This window comes from Oryx dammah, unplaced genomic scaffold, assembly GCF_014754425.2.
Source record: "Oryx dammah isolate SB20612 unplaced genomic scaffold, SCBI_Odam_1.1 HiC_scaffold_2, whole genome shotgun sequence".
NCBI classification, from domain to species: Eukaryota; Metazoa; Chordata; class Mammalia; order Artiodactyla; family Bovidae; genus Oryx; species Oryx dammah.
This window is the reverse complement of record NW_024070186.1, coordinates 97,701,051-97,718,240: the sequence shown is the minus strand read 5'-3', so window position 1 is coordinate 97,718,240 and position 17,190 is coordinate 97,701,051. Positions and strand designations below refer to the sequence as shown.

Genomic DNA, 17,190 nt, shown 5'->3' with positions numbered 1-17,190 from the left:
CTTTATAAAGTTATCATAATGGTTGGATGACCTGATATAAATAAATGGTACAAAATATTTGCTATCACTGTTCTTCACAAATATTTTGAATACTGATGCTATTTATATTTCCCCTTTTAGGACTCTGATTTTGATATGAAATTCTATGATCTTTCACCCCATTGTCCCACCTGTGTTGCTGTTTGTTTTGCATAGAAAAACTTAGGACTTACGTACTTTGACTTCTGATATTTAATTGTCTCAGTCCCTAGTTCTACTTGTTCCATAAACCTATTGTGCCAGATGGCGTCCAGTACAAGAACTAGTGGGAAGACAGCATTGTTATGGACAATAATATTTTAAAATATTGGCAATTAAAGCATTCAGGAGTAACAGTAACTGATTTACTGGGGCGGCCCGGGGGCGGGTGTATATTGCCTCCTTATATACACTTACGGGTTAAAGGAATAAGAAGGGGCAAAGGAAGCCTTGGATTCCATATAGAGTTCCTGTGCATTTTGAGGTTTTAACAGCATTGCAGCAAATATCTGTCATGCCTATGCACTAACAGGTCTTAACAGTAAATTTATTGAAGCTCAGGATGATAATGTTTCATAAATTATCCACAGATTTTATTGATCCTGTAATCAAAGAAAGAGCTTCTGTAGGTGAAAAGGTAAATGTGAGAATATTAAGTTTCTTCTAAATGCAATTTTGAATGACATTTACATATTGTTTCTATTATACCTTTAATCTAAATTGTTGGAGGATAATGTTTAGCATCTGCATTAGGACTTTTCAAAGACTGTCCTTATAATGACTTTGGACAGCTACTTGGTCTCAGTTCCGGGGTCCTCTGGTAGCTTAGGTGAGTCCCTACCACCCTGAGACAAGTGAACAGTCAAACACTGGAGCAGGTGGTGGGCGCCTTGAGGGCAGGAGCTGTATTATTCATTGTCATATATCCAGAATCTGGGAGATGAATGGCACCTTGTGGACACTTATTACTCAATGGGTTTCCGGGTCTGAAAGTATTGGATCTCTGTTAGGAAGGAGATGGAGATGTCTGCGTAGGAAAACCTCACATGAGGGTATGAAAAGCACATCCAAAGCTTGTTCTGAACCATACGTTTCAATAGTGATACTATAGAGAGAATTGTCCTTCCTTTGTCACTCCACTCGCTCCTCGAATTACTCTGAAGCTGACACTCTGAAAGTAAGGGAATGGAATCAAAGGGGCTTCTTAGCTGCAGCTAAAATACAGAGGTTGTTGTTGTTAGTCACTCAGTCATATCTGACTCTTTTGTGACCCCGTGGACCATAGCGCACCAGGCTTCTCTGCCTATGGGATTTCCCAGGCAAGAATAATGGAGTGGGTAGCCATTTCCTTCTTTAGGGGATCTTCCTGACCCAGGGATCGAACCCATGTCTCCTGCTTGGCAGGTGGATTCTTTACCACTGAGCCACCAGGGAAGCCCAAAATACAGGGGTAGCAAGGTTTAAGATGAATCCCAGGTCCCAGTGTGGGACCATGTCTCTCTCAGGATGAGGAATTTCCCAAGCTAAATGTAGCCAGTCAGTCTATGGAGAGGTGGAAGCACTGGCCTTGCTGTTATATTTTAGGATGCAGTGAATGAAAGGAATGACCAGAGAGAGTGGGCCCATGAAAGTACAAGGTTAGCCTAACAGTTAATTAGAAATTTGAAGGAAGAGAGACTGGCTGTCTGCAAGATTGTTTACTGGCTGAGATTTCAAGGACCCCTGGCAAGCTGAAAATTATGAGCTCTGTTCATGTTTTCCTTCACTGTAATGAATCTTGCCTCTGATGACAATTGTGTTTGTGTGTAGAATCGTGTTCTATCAGCTTCTCTCTGACTTATTGCTTATCATTCAGGGGCCCTAAACCACTTCAAGATTGCCAGACTGAAGTCAGATTTTAGCTGGGGAGGTAGAACATGTTGTTCTGGAAGAAGTAGTTGGTGACACCTGCCACACAGGGACATCCTTGCTCCAGGGATCTTCCTTCCTCATTCAGAAAACATTGCACCATCATTCTGAGCAGGTCTTGGCCAGCAGCACCGTGGCCTGGCAGCTAAAGGTGGGCACAAGGAGTCTTCTCTCCTATCCTCCTTCAGCAGGACAATATCTTGAGGAAGGCTTTCCGGAACTCGATGTTGAAGGTGGTATAGATCACGGGGTTGAGGGCACTATTCACATAGCCCAGCCACGTGGTGGCACTGTAGAGCTGTGGGGACACGTGGCATGCTCTGCAGTGGGTATTGAGAACATGGGTCAAGAAGAAGGGCAGCCAGCAGACAATGAAGGTCCCTAGGTTGCAAAGGGAAAAAAAACTGGGTCAGGGATTTGTTTATTTCCTTTGTTGCAGCATGAAAATGAGTCCCACTTGTCTACTTAATGGCAGCCAGTGTGCTGCAAGTTTAATTTTAATTTTAAACTTCTATTTTTTACACCAAACCTATGAAACAGGTATGATTAGTCACTTTCTTTCTTTCTTTCTTTTTTTTTTAGATGAGAAAATTAGATCCTTACATCTTTGATTCATCCTAGACCTTTGCTCCCAAATCAGTTTTCTAGTTTGATCTTTAGATAATTCTTCATTAGCCTTGTCTACTTCTCAGTTCAATTCAAATGTTTATTTTATGTCTGTCCATGCAAGATATGATTCTTGGCATTGATAGGGGAAGACCTTGAAGATGCAATTGACATAATTAAGGCTGTTAAGGAGATTAACGTAGGGATTCCTTGGATATGAGAAGTCCCTAAGATATGACAAGTTGGGGGCTTGTCTCTGACAGTGAATAGGATACAGTTCAGTTCAGTCACTCAATCATGTGCGACTCTTTGCAACCCCAAGGACTGCAGCACATCAGGTTTCCCTGTCCATCATCAATTCCCAAAGCTTACTCAAACTCATATCCATCGAGTTGATGATGCCATCCAACCATCGCATACTCTGTCATCCCCTTCTCCTCCCACCTTCAATCTTTCCCAGCATCAAGGTCTTTCCCAATGAGTCAATTCTGAATTTCCATCAGCATTAAGATATATTCACAAACTCTTTACATTCTAAACATTCATAAATATTAACATTTACAAGTATTAAAGTTGTTGGATTTTCAATTTCTATTAAATATGGTTACCTGAAACTTCAATACTTCGGCCATGTGATGCAAAGAACTGACTCATTGGAACAGGATATGGTTACCTTAACTAACTCTATATGGTATCTGCAACTTATCAATTTTTAATTTCTTTATTTTAATAAAGTTTGTATTTTTCTACTATAAAAACTAGTTCTGGTTTTATACATTACGGAAAACTTGGTAAATATGGAAAAGTAAAAAAAGTAAAATAATCAGCCACTATTGGAGAAGGCACTGGAGACCCACTCCAGTACTGTTGCCTGGAAACTCCCATGGACGGAGGAGCCTGGTGGGCTGCAATCCATGGGATCGCTGAGAGTCGGACACAACTGAGCGACTTCACTTTCACTTTTCACTTTCATGCACTGGAGAAGGAAATGGCAACTCACTCCAGTGTTCTTTTGCCTGGAGAATCCCAGGGATGGGGGAGCCTGGTGGGCTGCTGTCTATGGGTTCGCACAGAATCGGACATGACTGACGTGACTTAGCAGCAGCAGCATACAGTCAATCACTTTTGACATCAGTGAATTAATTTTCAGTCTTTTTTCTCTATATTTAATCTAGATATTATAATATCATGACAGTAGTCTTTTTGTATCCTCATTTCCCCCCTCAATATTTTAAAATAGGTAAGCATTTAGTAAATATCCAATATGTGCCAGATGGTTTTATTGAATTGTTGTCTTATTTATTATTTGGTTTATCCATTATAATTCCAAGTGATAGACGCAAAACACAGCTCAGTTAAGTGACTTGTTTGGTTTCATAAATTTCAGTCTAAGTGTTTTGAATTTCCATCAGCATTAAGATGTATTCACAAGCTCTTTACATTCTAAACATTTATAAATATTAACACTTACAAGTATTAAAGTTGTCGGATTTCCAATTTCTGTTAAATATGGTTACCCAAGTATCCTCCACCAGCTCCACTGAATTCAGCCTAACCCAACGTAATCCAAGCTATCCCAGTTTCACGTGACTCAAACTCACCAAGCACAATGACCAGCATCTGGGTTGCCTTCTTCTCCCGCAGTGGCATTGCCCGAGGTTGCAGGGGCCCCAGCCTCAGGGATGTCGATAACCTGCCATTGCTGAGTTTTCGAACCTCTAGGCTGAGTTTAGGTGCCATGGTAGGGCTGAGGGAGTTCTGAGTCCTCGCTTCCCTTTGCAAGCCTCCCTCTCCTTCTTGGAAGCCTGGTGTTCCCAAGGCAGTGTCTTGGCAGATGCTGTAGTAGCGTTTCAGCTCCATGTGTGTCTGGCCAGGGGAGAGGGGCTGTAGATGTAACAAGAGTGGGTCCTGACATTTCTGGGGATATTGTTTATCCTCTGAATGTTCCTGAAACGGAAACAGTGCAATGAAGGAAAAAGAAACCATCATTCTGTGAAACCTACAGAGGGGGCCTCTGAGAATGGTGGGCTCATGGGAAGTTATGGTAAACAATATCTGCTTGTGCCTTTACAACCAAAAGAACCTACCACATATAGAACATCTGAGAATCACAATAATCCCTTGAGGAAGGGAGCACAGAATTATAGCCTGGACTTTCTGAGGTAGAATGACCTGGATATGTTAAATGACACCATTAGGAGGTAAGGAGAAAAACGTGGAATATGGGAAAGTACAAGACAAATGACTCAATTTCTTCAACAAATAAATTGCAATGACAACAACACCACCTACTAGGTGCAAAGTATGGGTCTTACTTGAATTTTGATGCAAATAAACCATCTATAAAAATTCACCTGACATTTGAGGAAATTTTGAATAAACATTTAACACGGTGTGTGTGTTAGTTGCTCAGTCGTGTCTGACTCTTTGTGATCCCATGTACTGTAGCCCACCAGATTCCTCATACTGAAGTGGGTAGCCATTCCCTTCTCCAGGGGATCTTCCTGACCTAGGGATTGAACCCGGGTCTCCTACACTGCAGGCAGATTCTTAACCATATGAGCCACCAGGGAGGAATTATTATTAAATTTGTTAGTGTGATGTGGTATTGTGGTTATATGTTTTATAAAAGAGCCCATATCCTTTAGAGAGTCTTATAGCCTATTTTTGGTTAAAATGTTATTATGTTTGAGATCTGCTTCACAACAATCCAGTGGTGTATATGAATGTAGGTGGGCATGTAGTTGAAAGAAGACGGGGCCATGAGCTGATAATTGCTGAGCTTGGCTGATGGCTACTGAAGGCTTAGTTATATTTGTCTTTTTACTTTTTTACTTTTGAAATTTTTAATAACAAAAAGTTTAGAAACTCAGGATTTTCATCTCAGCTTCCTACTACTTAGATGCATCCTTGGGCAAGTTAATTAAATGTCTCTGAGCCTCACTTATAAAACAGAAAAAAAAATAGAAATAGGTTTGGGGTGAGCAGACTCAGAGTAGAAAATTGATGATATGCAGATGTTTTGGGTATTTTGAGGATGTGTGTGTGCTCAACAACAGCACTTCTTCCCATATTTGAAAACTCAGATATCGTGTAAATCTTGAGTAGAAGAAATATTCCCCAACACCTGTACTGAAGCCATGAAAATCAGATATTCACTCTCCCTGACCTCCCCACAGGGCAGCTAGAACTCTGGCTCATGAACACATGAACCAAGCCCAGCCAGTTGGAGATTTGCACCTACAACCTTGAACTTGCTCATGAAGCAAGACTTTAGACTTCATCTAGCAGTGGTGACAGTCAGTGTCCAGTGTCCTCACTATTCTACCCAGACTGATCCTTAGGCATGAACAGCATCTTTGGAAGCTGTTCTTTAGCCTTCTTGTTAAGCTTGAGCTCCTTGATATCCTTCCAGTAAATTCCTTTTTTACATGTTAGTCAGTGTCAACAACCAAGAACTTTCACTGGTCTCTCCTTAGTTCAAGGAATCAGTCTTGCAAATACTCAGGGGCAGTATACTGCACACACTCAGAAACATTGTTGAATAAATGAATGAATGAATGCAAGTGGCCTTCAAGATAATTTCATGTTTTATAAACTGCTCACAGATGTGTTTGTAGGGATTCTATCATAATATGTTTTTTAAAAATTTGGTTTTCATTTTGATAGAATTTTCTAATAATTAATATAAGTATATTGTGATGTATCCAGCCAACCATTTGTAAGATTATATTTGTGACTGAGCTGACATCTAGTGATCTTCTAAAAGGAGCATTATTTCTGAAACGAAAGGGCCAGGGACAAATTTCTGAGAGTGCTTATGAAATCTCACATTGGAGAACACTGATCTAATGCAGCCTGTCTCCCTTTCACAGATTTGGAAATTCAGTCCCACAGAAGGAAAGTGATTCTTCCTGTTCTCACATTAGTGAGCATATTTTTCAGCTCTTTCTACAAACTTTTATCGCTACCTCTCTGACTGACATGAAGAAACACTGGACTCCTTGGGATCTGGCTGGCAGAGCCCTCCATTCCCAGATGGCAGGACAGAATCTAATTCTCCACACTCCAGACAATGCCAGCTTCTTGATTTTCCAATCTCTCCTATGTAGTCACTATGTTTCCTTCATTTGCCCTTGGAGCCTTCTCAGACCTTGGATTTGTTGTAGGTAACTTTAAACCTCCTATATACTAAAAAAAAAAAAAATCATTTGCAGCAAGAGTCTGTAACTGCTATATGAGGCCCGGGTAAAAATTGTTAGTTAACTATATAGATATTAAGAAAAGTGGCAAGAATACACAGAAGAACTATACAAAAAAGATCTTCATGACCCAGATAATCATGATAGTATGATCACTCACCTAGAGCCAAACAAATTCTGGTGGGAATGTGAAGTCAGGTGGGTCTTAGGAAGCATCACTATGAACAAAGCTAATGGAAGTGATGGAATTCCAGTTGAGTTATTTCAAATCCTAAAAGATGCTGTGAAAGTGCTGCACTCAATATGCCTGCAAATTTGGTAAATGCAGCAGTGGCCACAGGACTGGAAAAGGTCACTTTTCATTCCAATCCCAAAGAAAGGCAATGCCAAAGAATGTTCAAACTACTGCACAATTGCACTCATCTCACATGCTAGCAAAGTAGTGGTCAAAATTCTCCAAGCCAGGCTTCAACAGTACATGAACCGAGAACTTCCAGATGTTCAAGCTGGATTTAAAAGAGGCAGAGGAACCAGAGATCAAATTGCCAACATCCACTGGATCATCAAAAAAGCAAGAGAGTTCCAGAAAAACATCTACTTATGCTTTATTGACTACACCAAAGCCTTTGACTATGTGGATCACAACAAACCATGGAAAATTCTTCAAGAGATGGGAATACCAGACCACCTGACATGCCTCCTGAGAAATCTGTATGCAGGTCAGGGAGCAACAGTTAGAGCTGGACATGGAACAACAGACCGATTCCAAATAGGAAATGGAGTACGTCAAGGCTGTATATGCTCACTGTGCTTATTTAACTTATATGCAGAGTATATCATGAGAAACGCTGGACTGGATGAAGCACAAGCTGGAATCAAGATTGCCAGGAGAAATATCAATAACCTCAGATATATAGATGACACCACCCTTATGGCAGAGAGTGAAGAAGAACTGAAGAGCCTCTTGATGAAAGTGAAGGAGGAGAGTGAAAAAGTTGGCTTATAACTCAAAAGTCAGAAAACTAAGATCATGGCATCTGGTCCCATCACTTCATGGCAAATAGATGGGGAAACAGTGGAAATGATGAGAGACTTTATATTTTGGGGCTCCAAAATCATTGCATATGGTGATTGCAGCCGTGAAATGAAAAGACGCTTGCTCCTTGGAAGAAAAGTTATGACCAATGTAGAAAGCATATTAAAAAGCAGGGACATTACTTTGCCAACAAACATCCATCTAGTCAAGGCTATGGTTTTTCCAGCAGTCATGTATGGATGTGACTATACATGACTATAAAGAAAGCTAAGTGCTGAAGAATTGATGTTTCTGAACTGTGGTGTTGCAGAAGACTCTTGAGACTTCTTGAACTGCAAGGAGATCCAACCAGTCCATCTCAAAGGAAATCAGTCCTGAATATTCATTGGAAGGACTGATGTTGAAACTGAAACTCCAATGCTTTGGCCACCTGATGCAAAGAACTGACTCATTTGAAAAGACCCTGATGCTGGGAAAGATTGAAGGCGAGAGGATAAGGGGACAACAGAGGATGAGATGGTTGGATGGCATCACCAACTCAATGGACATGAGTTTGAGTAAACTCCAGGAGTTGGTGATGGACAGGGAAGACTGGCGTACTGTGGTTCATGGGGTTGCAAAGAGTCAGACACGACTGAGAGTTTGAACTATACAGAAATTAAACAAGCCTCTGTCATTCATCATTATGGGTTTTTGAAGCTTTACTCTTAATATTTACTTAGCTGTGGAGTTCAGGGAGAGGGATACTGGTCTTTTATCTAACACTTTTAGGCTTCATTTGGCACTTGGCTTGCTTAGGGAGTCAGGGCTGGTTTGAATGGGAAGGATAAGAATCAGGGCAACTATGAAAATGTCTTGGTTTTCCCCATATTTGATGGCAATTGGGCACACAAAATTCTCCCATTAGTCTCCTTTTTCTGCTTTTCTTTGCTCTGCCCATGTCTGTTTCAGTGATGTCCTTTCCCTCTAATGCGGGTGGTTCTGGATAGTAAACTCCACAACACATCTAAGAGTCACTGGCTCCAGACATTGGGATCTACCCCAAGAATCACATGCTTCTGGAATATCACTTGATAATGCCTATTCTGAAGCTTAAATTAGATAGATTCTCAGGTTTGTTATTTATCATAAATACAAGTAGGAAACTGGGGCCAAATTCATTTTGGGGTGGAAGTAGAATCGAGTCAAGCCATTGTCTTGAGAAAGGGTCTCTTATTCTTTTATTACAACCAAAGGCATGGCTTACTTACCATTTTCCCTGTGGCATCTGATGGAAATCTGGCCCTTATTGAAAACTGCCGAATGGGGTGCAACCGTAGACACGAAGACTAGGGTGGATTGAAGGAGAAACAGTTGTGTGTTAAGCTCTATATAGTTGGGTCATATAGATGATGCTATATGAATACAATGTGTTCATATCCTCAGTCTTGGGTCCTGACCTCCTATTTCATGGGGGCTAATATTCCTGTTCCACCCAAGCTTTGGGACTTTCAGTTTGAGATTATGATTCTCACTCAAGTCATTACAGGTTGATCTAGATGTCCAGTTTGGACCTACCTTCAAGATCACACTCAGTTCTTACTCTGTGAAGCCCTTTTCTGAGCATATTGACTTTATCTTCTCATAACCTCTCCAGCATTTAATATTTATGTGCTCTCACTTTGGCAAACATTCCATTAAGTTTTGGGCTGCTCATTAATTTTGGGTGTAGGTGTGTTTTATTTGCTTATCTAAGGTTTTAAACTCCATGAAGGTAAAGGCTGTATAATATCCCTGCTGTCTCTTGCTTAGCAGTTGCTAGTGATAGGTATGTATCCATTCATGCTTCAAATGAATACACTTGAACCATGTACTAGGCACTGGAATAAGCAGAATTTACAGCCCAAGCAATTGGAATATTTCAATGAACTTCCTTTTCAGAGCCTCAAAAGACCTAATAAAACGTGCCATCAGCATCCCATTCCACCAGCTGGTTAGCGCCTTGACACAGAGGCAGATCTAGAAAGGAAAAGAAATTTCAACAGACCCCTAGTGATTCTTGATGTGAATGATCTGGCCAAAACGTCATTCCTGGAAACCCAGCAGCAGTGAACGGTGAAGCTGCTACACTGAAATTTCATACCTGTGTGATATCTGAACAGCCCTCTCATTGAGGGCAATGAGAGACTTTGAAAGGAAGCAGAACAAGCCCAGAAAGGGTGCTCTAGGGAAGACTATCAATGCACTGTTGAGATTGGATTTCCTCCAAGGCCTAGCCAATATCTGCAGGTTAAAATGTGGCAGATGTGTGTCCCCGGTGGGCAGAACAGGCAAAAGCAGGCACTGCTGGACACGAGGCTGGGAGGCCGTGTCTTCCTTCTGCCGCTCCAGGATGCTCACCTGTTGGGGGAAGCCGGGTCTGACACTGAGGCACTGACTGTTCTGTCGAGTGAGGATCCGCTTCCGTCTCCTCTGTCTCAACACCACGTAGATCCTGGCATAGACGAGGACAGTCACTCCGAAGGGCAGGTAGAAGGACACCACTGAAGAGTAGAGGACAAAGTCAGGGTTGGAGATGGAGCAGATGCTGGGGTCTCCTGTGCGTGAGAGAAGTGGAGAAAGCAAAGTCGTTGGCCAAGTACGGGATTCAGTGGCGAGCACAGAATAGGCTCCACATCACGTGTGGTGTCTCCACCATCACGCCCACAGTGGAAGTCTGAGAAGTGCTGGGAGCCGGTTCTGGCTCCTCCTCCGCATGTCCCAGTTTACATGCTGCCTCCTCTGAGAAGGCTACCTGCCCCGAGTTTCTCAGTCAGAAGCAACTCTTACTTTCTTTGTGCCCCACATTTTTTACTGTCATCACTTTTGTGTAATTAGCGCTCATGGCCTGATTGTTAAGCTGTGGGGGAGGCTATCCCATCTCAGACACCCACATTGTCCACTTGTCCTCTGTAGGAGGTCTAATTCATCTTTTAAAAATATATTTATTTCTTAATTGGAGGGAAATTGCTTAACAATGTAGTGTTGGTTTCTGCTGTACAACACAAATCAGCCATGACTATATTAACACAAGTATCCCCTCCTTCTTAAGCCTCCCTCCCATCCCCCCATCACACCCCTCTGCTCCCTGTGTTATATAGCAACTTCTCACCAGCTATCTGTTTTACACTTGGTAGTGTATATATGTCGATGCTACTTTCCCTGTTCATTCTACTCTTTCCTTCCCCAACTGTGTCCACAAGTCTGTTCTATATATCTGTGTCTCCATTCCTTCCCTGCAAATATGTCCACCAATATCATTTTTCCAATATCTGCAGGTTTTCCACCCAAACTCATGTCCATCGAGTCGGTGATGCCATCCAGCCATCTCATCCTCCATTGTCCCCTTCTTCTCCTGCCCTCAATCTTTCCCAGCATCAGGGTCTTTTCAAATGAGTCAGCTCCTGACATCAGGTGGCCAAAGTATTGGAGTTTCAGCTTCAACATCAGTCCTACCAATGAACACCCAGGACTGATTTCCTTTAGGATGGACTGGTTGGATCTCCTTGCAGTCCAAGGGATTCTCAAGAGTCTTCTCCAACACCACACTTCAAAATCATCAATTCTTCGGCACTCAGCTTTCTTTATAGTCCAACTCTCACATCTCTCTCATGACTGCTGGAAAAACCATAGCCTTGACTAGACAGAACTTTATTGACAGAGTAATGTCTCTGCTTTTTAATATGCTATCTAGGTTGCTCATAACTTTCCTTCCAAGAAGTAAGCGTCTTTTAATTTTATGGCTGCAATCAACATATGCAATGATTTTGGAGACCAGAAAAATAAAGTCCGCCATTGTTTCCACTGTTTCCCCATCTATTTGCCATAAAGTGATGGGACCGGATGCCATGATCTTCGTTTTCTGAATGTTGAGTTTTAAGCCAACTTTTTCACTCTCCTCTTTTACTTTCATCAAGAGGCTCTTTAGTTCTTCTTCACTTTCTGCCATAAGGATGGTGTCATCTGTATATCTGAGGTTATTGATATTTCTCCTGGCAATCTTGATTCCAGCTTGTGTTTCATCCAGTCCAGAGTTTCTCATGATGTACTCTGCATAGAAGTTCAATAAGCAGGGTGACAATATACAGCCTTGACGTACTCCTTTTTGTATTTAGAACCAGTCTGTTGTTCCATGTCCAGTTCTAACTGTTGCTTCCTGACCTGCATACAGGTTTCTCAAGAGGCAGGTCAGGTGGTCTGGTATTCCCATCTCTTTCAGAATTTTCCACAGTTTATTTTGATCCACACAGTCAAAGGCTTTGGCATAGTCAATAAAGCAGAAATAGATGTTTTTCTGGAACTCTCATGCTTTTTCCATGATCCAGCAGATGTTGGCATTTTGATCTCTGGTTCCTCTGCCTTCTCTAAAACCTGCTTGAACATCTGGAAGTTCACGGTTCACGTATTGCTGAAGCCTAGCTTGGAGAATTTTGAGCAGTACTTTACTAGCGTGTGAAATAAGTGCAATTGTGCGGTAGTTTGAGCCTTCTTTGGCATTGCCTTTCTTTGGGATTGGAATGAAAAGTGACCTTTTCCAGTCCTGTGGCCACTGCTGAGTTTTCCAAATTTGCAGGCATATTGAGTGCAGCACTTTCACAGCAACATCTTTCAGGACTTGAAATAGCTCAACTGGAATTCCATCACCTCCATTAGCTTTGTTTGTAGTGATGCTTTCTAAGGCCCACTTGACTTCACATTCCAGGATGTCTGGCTCTAGGTGAGTGATCACACTCATCAAGGTTATCTGGGTCATGAAGATATTTTTTGTACAGTTCCTCTGTGTATTCTTGCCACCTCTTCTTAATATCTTCTGCTTCTGTTAGGTCCCTACCATTTCTGTCCTTTGTTGAGCCCATCTTTGCATGAAATGTTCCTTTGGTATCTCTAAATATCTTGAAGAGATCTCTAGTCTTTCCCATTCTGTTGTTTTCCCCTATTTCTTTGCATTGATCGCTGAGGACGGCTTTCTTATCTCTCCTTGCTATTCTTTGGAACTCTGCATTCAAATGGGTGTATCTTTCCTTTTCTCCTTTGCTTTTCGTTTCCCTTCTTTTCACAGGTATTTGTAAGGCCTCCTCAGATAGCCATTTTGCTTTTTTGCATTTCTTTTTCTTGGGGATGGTCTTGATTCCTGTCTCCTGCACAATGTCACGAACCTCCGTCCATAGTTCATCAGGCACTCTGTCTGTCAGATCTAGTCCCTTAAATCTATTTCTCACTTCCACTGTATAGTCATAAGGGATTTGATTTAGGTCATACCTGAATGGTCTAGTGGTTTTCTCCACTTTCTTCAATTTCAGTCTGAATTTGGCAATAAGGAGTTCATGATCTGAGCCACAGTCAGCTCCCGGTCTTGTTTTTGCTGACTGTATAAAGCTTCTCCATCTTTGGCTGCAAAGAATATAATCAATCTGATTTCAGTGTTGACCACCTGGTGATGTCCATGTGTAGAGTCTTCTCTTGTGTTGTTGGAAGAGGGTGTTTGCTATGACCAGTGTGTTCTCTTGGCAGAACTCTATTAGCCTTTGCCCTGCTTCATTCTGTACTCCAAGGCCAAATTTGCCTGTTACTCCAGGTGTTTCTTGACTTCCTACTTTTGCATTCCAGTCTCCTATAATGAAAAGGACATCTTTTTTGGGTGTTAGTTCTAGAAAGTCTTGTAGGTCTTTATAGAACCATTCAACTTTAGCTTCTTCAGCATTACTGGTTGGGGCATAGACTTGGATTACCGTGATATTGAATGTGTTAATATACAATATATGTTCTTCTCTTTCTGATAGACTTCACTCTGTATAACAGGTTCTAGGTTCATCCACCTCATAGAACTGACTCAAATTTGTTCTTTTTCATGGTGGAGTAATATTCCATTGTGTATATGTACCACATCTTCTTTATCTGTTCGTCTGCTGATGGACATCTAGGTTGCTTCCATGTGCTAGCTATTGTAAATAGTGGTGCTATGAACATTGGGGTACATGTGTCTTTTTCAATTATGATTTTCTCAGGGTATATGCCCAGTAGTGGAATTGTTGGGGTAGTTCACTTCCCAGGTGGCTTAGGTGGTAAAGAATCTGCCTGCAGTTCAGGAGACCCAGGTTTAATCCCTGGGTTGGGAAGATCTCCTGGAGAAGGGAACGACTACCCACTCCAGTATTCTTCCCTGAATAATTCCATGAACAGAGGAGCCTGGCAGTGTACAGTCCATGGGATCGCAAAGATTCAGGCACAAATGAGTGACTAACGTTTCATTTTCATGGTAGTTTTATTCCTAGTTTTTTAAGGAATCTCCATACTGTTCTCCACAGTGGCTGTATCAGTTTACACAGATGGCCAATAAATACATGGAAAGATGTTCAACATCACTAAATATTGGAGAAATGCAAATCTAATTCATCTTTGTGCTGCTCACAGTTCACTTAAAAAGAAAATTTACTGATGATTACATGCCAGACACCACTCTACACCGGGGCTACAAAGATGAGTAAGACTCGGTGTCTACCCTTGAAGGAGCTCACGGTCTAGACAGACAATCCTCTGTGTATGCTGTGCTAAGTGTCACATAGGGACGCGGCCTGGGAGACTGGGTGGACTGTCACAGAGTAACAGAGCAGAGGCTCCCAGGAGGGATGCAGCCCCTGGAAAAGGGCCTGCTGGTGTGGAGGCCATCAAAGGAGCATTGAATGCAATGAGAGAAAGGAGGAAGGCTTCCGTGCTGAGAATGCCAGGTCTCCAAGTTTGAATGAAGTGTGGGGCAGGTGGTGGCTGAATATAGGCAAGGTTATTTTTCAGGGAATCCCTGTTCTGCTCAAGGGTGAGATGGGAAAAGAGCCAGTAAACATATTGCCATCATGGACAATGTGAATTGAGGCACGTCCTTGTCCTTGCTTTATGTCCTGAAATGCTCCTGGGCCTCCTCTCTAGGAGGGCCCTGCAACTTTGTCTTCATTAGCAGATGCTGAGATTCCTCCAACAGCCAGAGGGAGACCTGATACTTGCGCCGCCTTGGAAAAGAAAAGGGAAGAAAACTAATATCTTCTGGGTGATTCTGAGGGCTTTATACACATTGTCTTACCTAATCATTGTGGCAACATGATGTAAGCAGGTGCCATTACTGTCTCCATTCTCAGATTTGCTGACGAAGGCTCAGAGAGATTCAGTAAGTGGCCCAACATCACAGAGTCTGAAAGGGGTGGAGCCCAGATGGATTCCTCCAGTTGTTCTGATCCCAAAGCCAATGTTCTTTCTAGGATTTTAACTCTCTGCTTCCCTCTACCACTGGGACACAACAAACTTGCACTTTGTCCCATCATCAACAGGTGTTGGCACATCCAGTCAATCTTAGTGAAGGGGTGGGGATTCTCCAATCCACAATCTGGCCTCAGAAGATGTAGCCTCAGGTGTGAACTGATGAGAGAGGGCCTTGGACCCCTCATTCTGCTTCCTGGTCTTTGGATGTAGGCAGAGCCCAGGCAGCCTGAGGTGGGAGACCCAGGTCTCCACTTACTATCTGACCTTGGGTTTATTACTTAACTATGCCAAACCTCAGGCTTCCCTTGTGACTCAGCTGGTAAAGAATCCACCTGCAATGCGGGAGATCTGGGTTTGATCCCTGGGTTGGGAAGATCCCCTGGAGAAGGGAAAGGCTACCCACTCCAGTATTCTGGCCTGGAGAATTCTATGGACTGTATAGTCTATGAGGTCACTTTCACTTTCATGCCAAACCCTCAGTTTCATTATCTGTGAAAGAAAGACAAAAATCCTGTCTCATGTAGAGGTTGTGAAACTAAATGCCAGCTATTATTATTATTATTAATATCATTTACTATTATTTATTATATACCTCCTCTGAAATATCAAAACACCTGGTGGCTCAGACGGTAAAGTGTCTGCCTACAATGCTGGAGACCTGGGTTCGATCCCTGGGTCGGGAAGATCCCCTGGAGGAGGAAATGGCAACCCACTCCAGTACTCTTGCCTGGAAAATCTCATGGACAGAGGAGCCTGGTAGGCTACAGTCCTTGGAGTTGCAAAGAGTCGGACACGACAGAGCGACTTCACTTTCACAGTTTTATTTTCTGAAATATCAATAACCTCAGATATGCAGATGACACCACCCTTATGGCAGAAAGCGAAGAGGAACTAAAAAGCCTCTTGATGAAAGTGAAAGTGGAGAGTGAAAAAGTTGGCTTAAAGCTCAACATTCAGAAAACGAAGATCATAGCATCCGGTCCCATCACTTCATGGGAAATAGATGGGGAAACAGTGGAAACAGTGTCAGACTTTATTTTGAGGGGCTCCAAAATCACTGCAGATGGTGACTGCAGCCATGAAATTAAAAGACTTACTCCTTGGAAGAAAAGTTATGGCCAACCTAGATAGCATATTCAAAAGCAGAGACATTACTTTGCTGACTAAGGTCCGTCTAGTCAAGGCTATGGTTTTTCCAGCGGTCACGTATGGATGTGAGAGTTGGATTGTGAAGAAAGCTGAGCACCGAAGAATTGATGCTTTTGAACTGTGGTGTTGGAGAAGACTCTTGAGAGTCCCTTGGACTGCAAGGAGATCCAACCAGTCTATTCTGAAGGAGATCAGCCCTGGGATTTCTTTGGAAGGAATGGTGCTGAAGCTGAAACTCCAGTACTTTGGCCACCTCATGGGAAGAGTTGACTCATTGGAAAAGACTCTGATGCTGGGAGGGATTGGGGGCAGGAGGAGAAGGGGATGACAGAGGATGAGATGGCTGGATGGCATCACGGACTCGATGGACGTGAGTCTGAGTGAACTCCGGGAGATGGTGACGGACAGGGAGGCCTGGTATGCTGCGCTTCATGGGGTCGCAAAGAGTCGGACACGACTGAGCGACTGAACTGAACTGAACTGAGCTTTTTGAACTTGAAAGGGAAGGTATCACTTGGAATGAAAATTTGGAGAGAGACTTGTATGGAACAGTATTTGTAGAGGAGAGAAGGGAGCAACAGGTAAGAATGAAAACAAACCAAACTGAATGTGTTTAGTGCTCAGTGAGGCATTTTAATGACAACACTGCCACCAGAACCTTTATGAGCCACTTCAAATTCTCTGATTCTCTGAGGAGGGGGTAAAATTCAAGGAAAATTAATATCCTCTCACCAAAGCCTGTTTCTTCGTCCTTTAGGAAATGGCTCTTAAGACTCTGAACAGTGATCACCATATTGGCATTTCTGGTCATCTGGGGAAATGGGGTTGGGGGTGGGGAGAGGGTGGCACCTGGCGGTCTTTCTGAGTCTATAAGGAGCCATGCTGGCAGTGACCAGCCCGCCACTGCCATCAGCGCCCTTGTTGTCAGAGACTGACATGTCTCCTCTAATGAGGAGGCACCTCTGCACGTCTGTAGTGAGAGGGGGTCAGAGGGCTGGCAGAGTC

The 17,190-nt window shown here is 42.7% G+C and overlaps 1 protein-coding gene across 1 annotated transcript in view; it reads right to left on the bottom strand.

Annotated features, from left to right (window-relative positions):
* Nucleotides 1–589: 589 nt before the first annotated feature.
* The window catches only part of DRD3 (dopamine receptor D3), a 58,999-nt gene continuing 42,398 nt past the window's right edge, over nt 590–17,190 (bottom strand). The window contains exons 5-8 of the mRNA XM_040224543.1: nt 10,150–10,346; nt 9,021–9,098; nt 4,134–4,479; nt 590–2,307 (exon numbers count right to left, since the gene is read on the bottom strand). Coding sequence (XP_040080477.1) covers nt 2,111–2,307; nt 4,134–4,479; nt 9,021–9,098; nt 10,150–10,346 — 818 coding nt within the window. The 3' untranslated portion in view covers nt 590–2,110. The remainder of the gene's footprint in view (nt 2,308–4,133; nt 4,480–9,020; nt 9,099–10,149; nt 10,347–17,190) is intronic.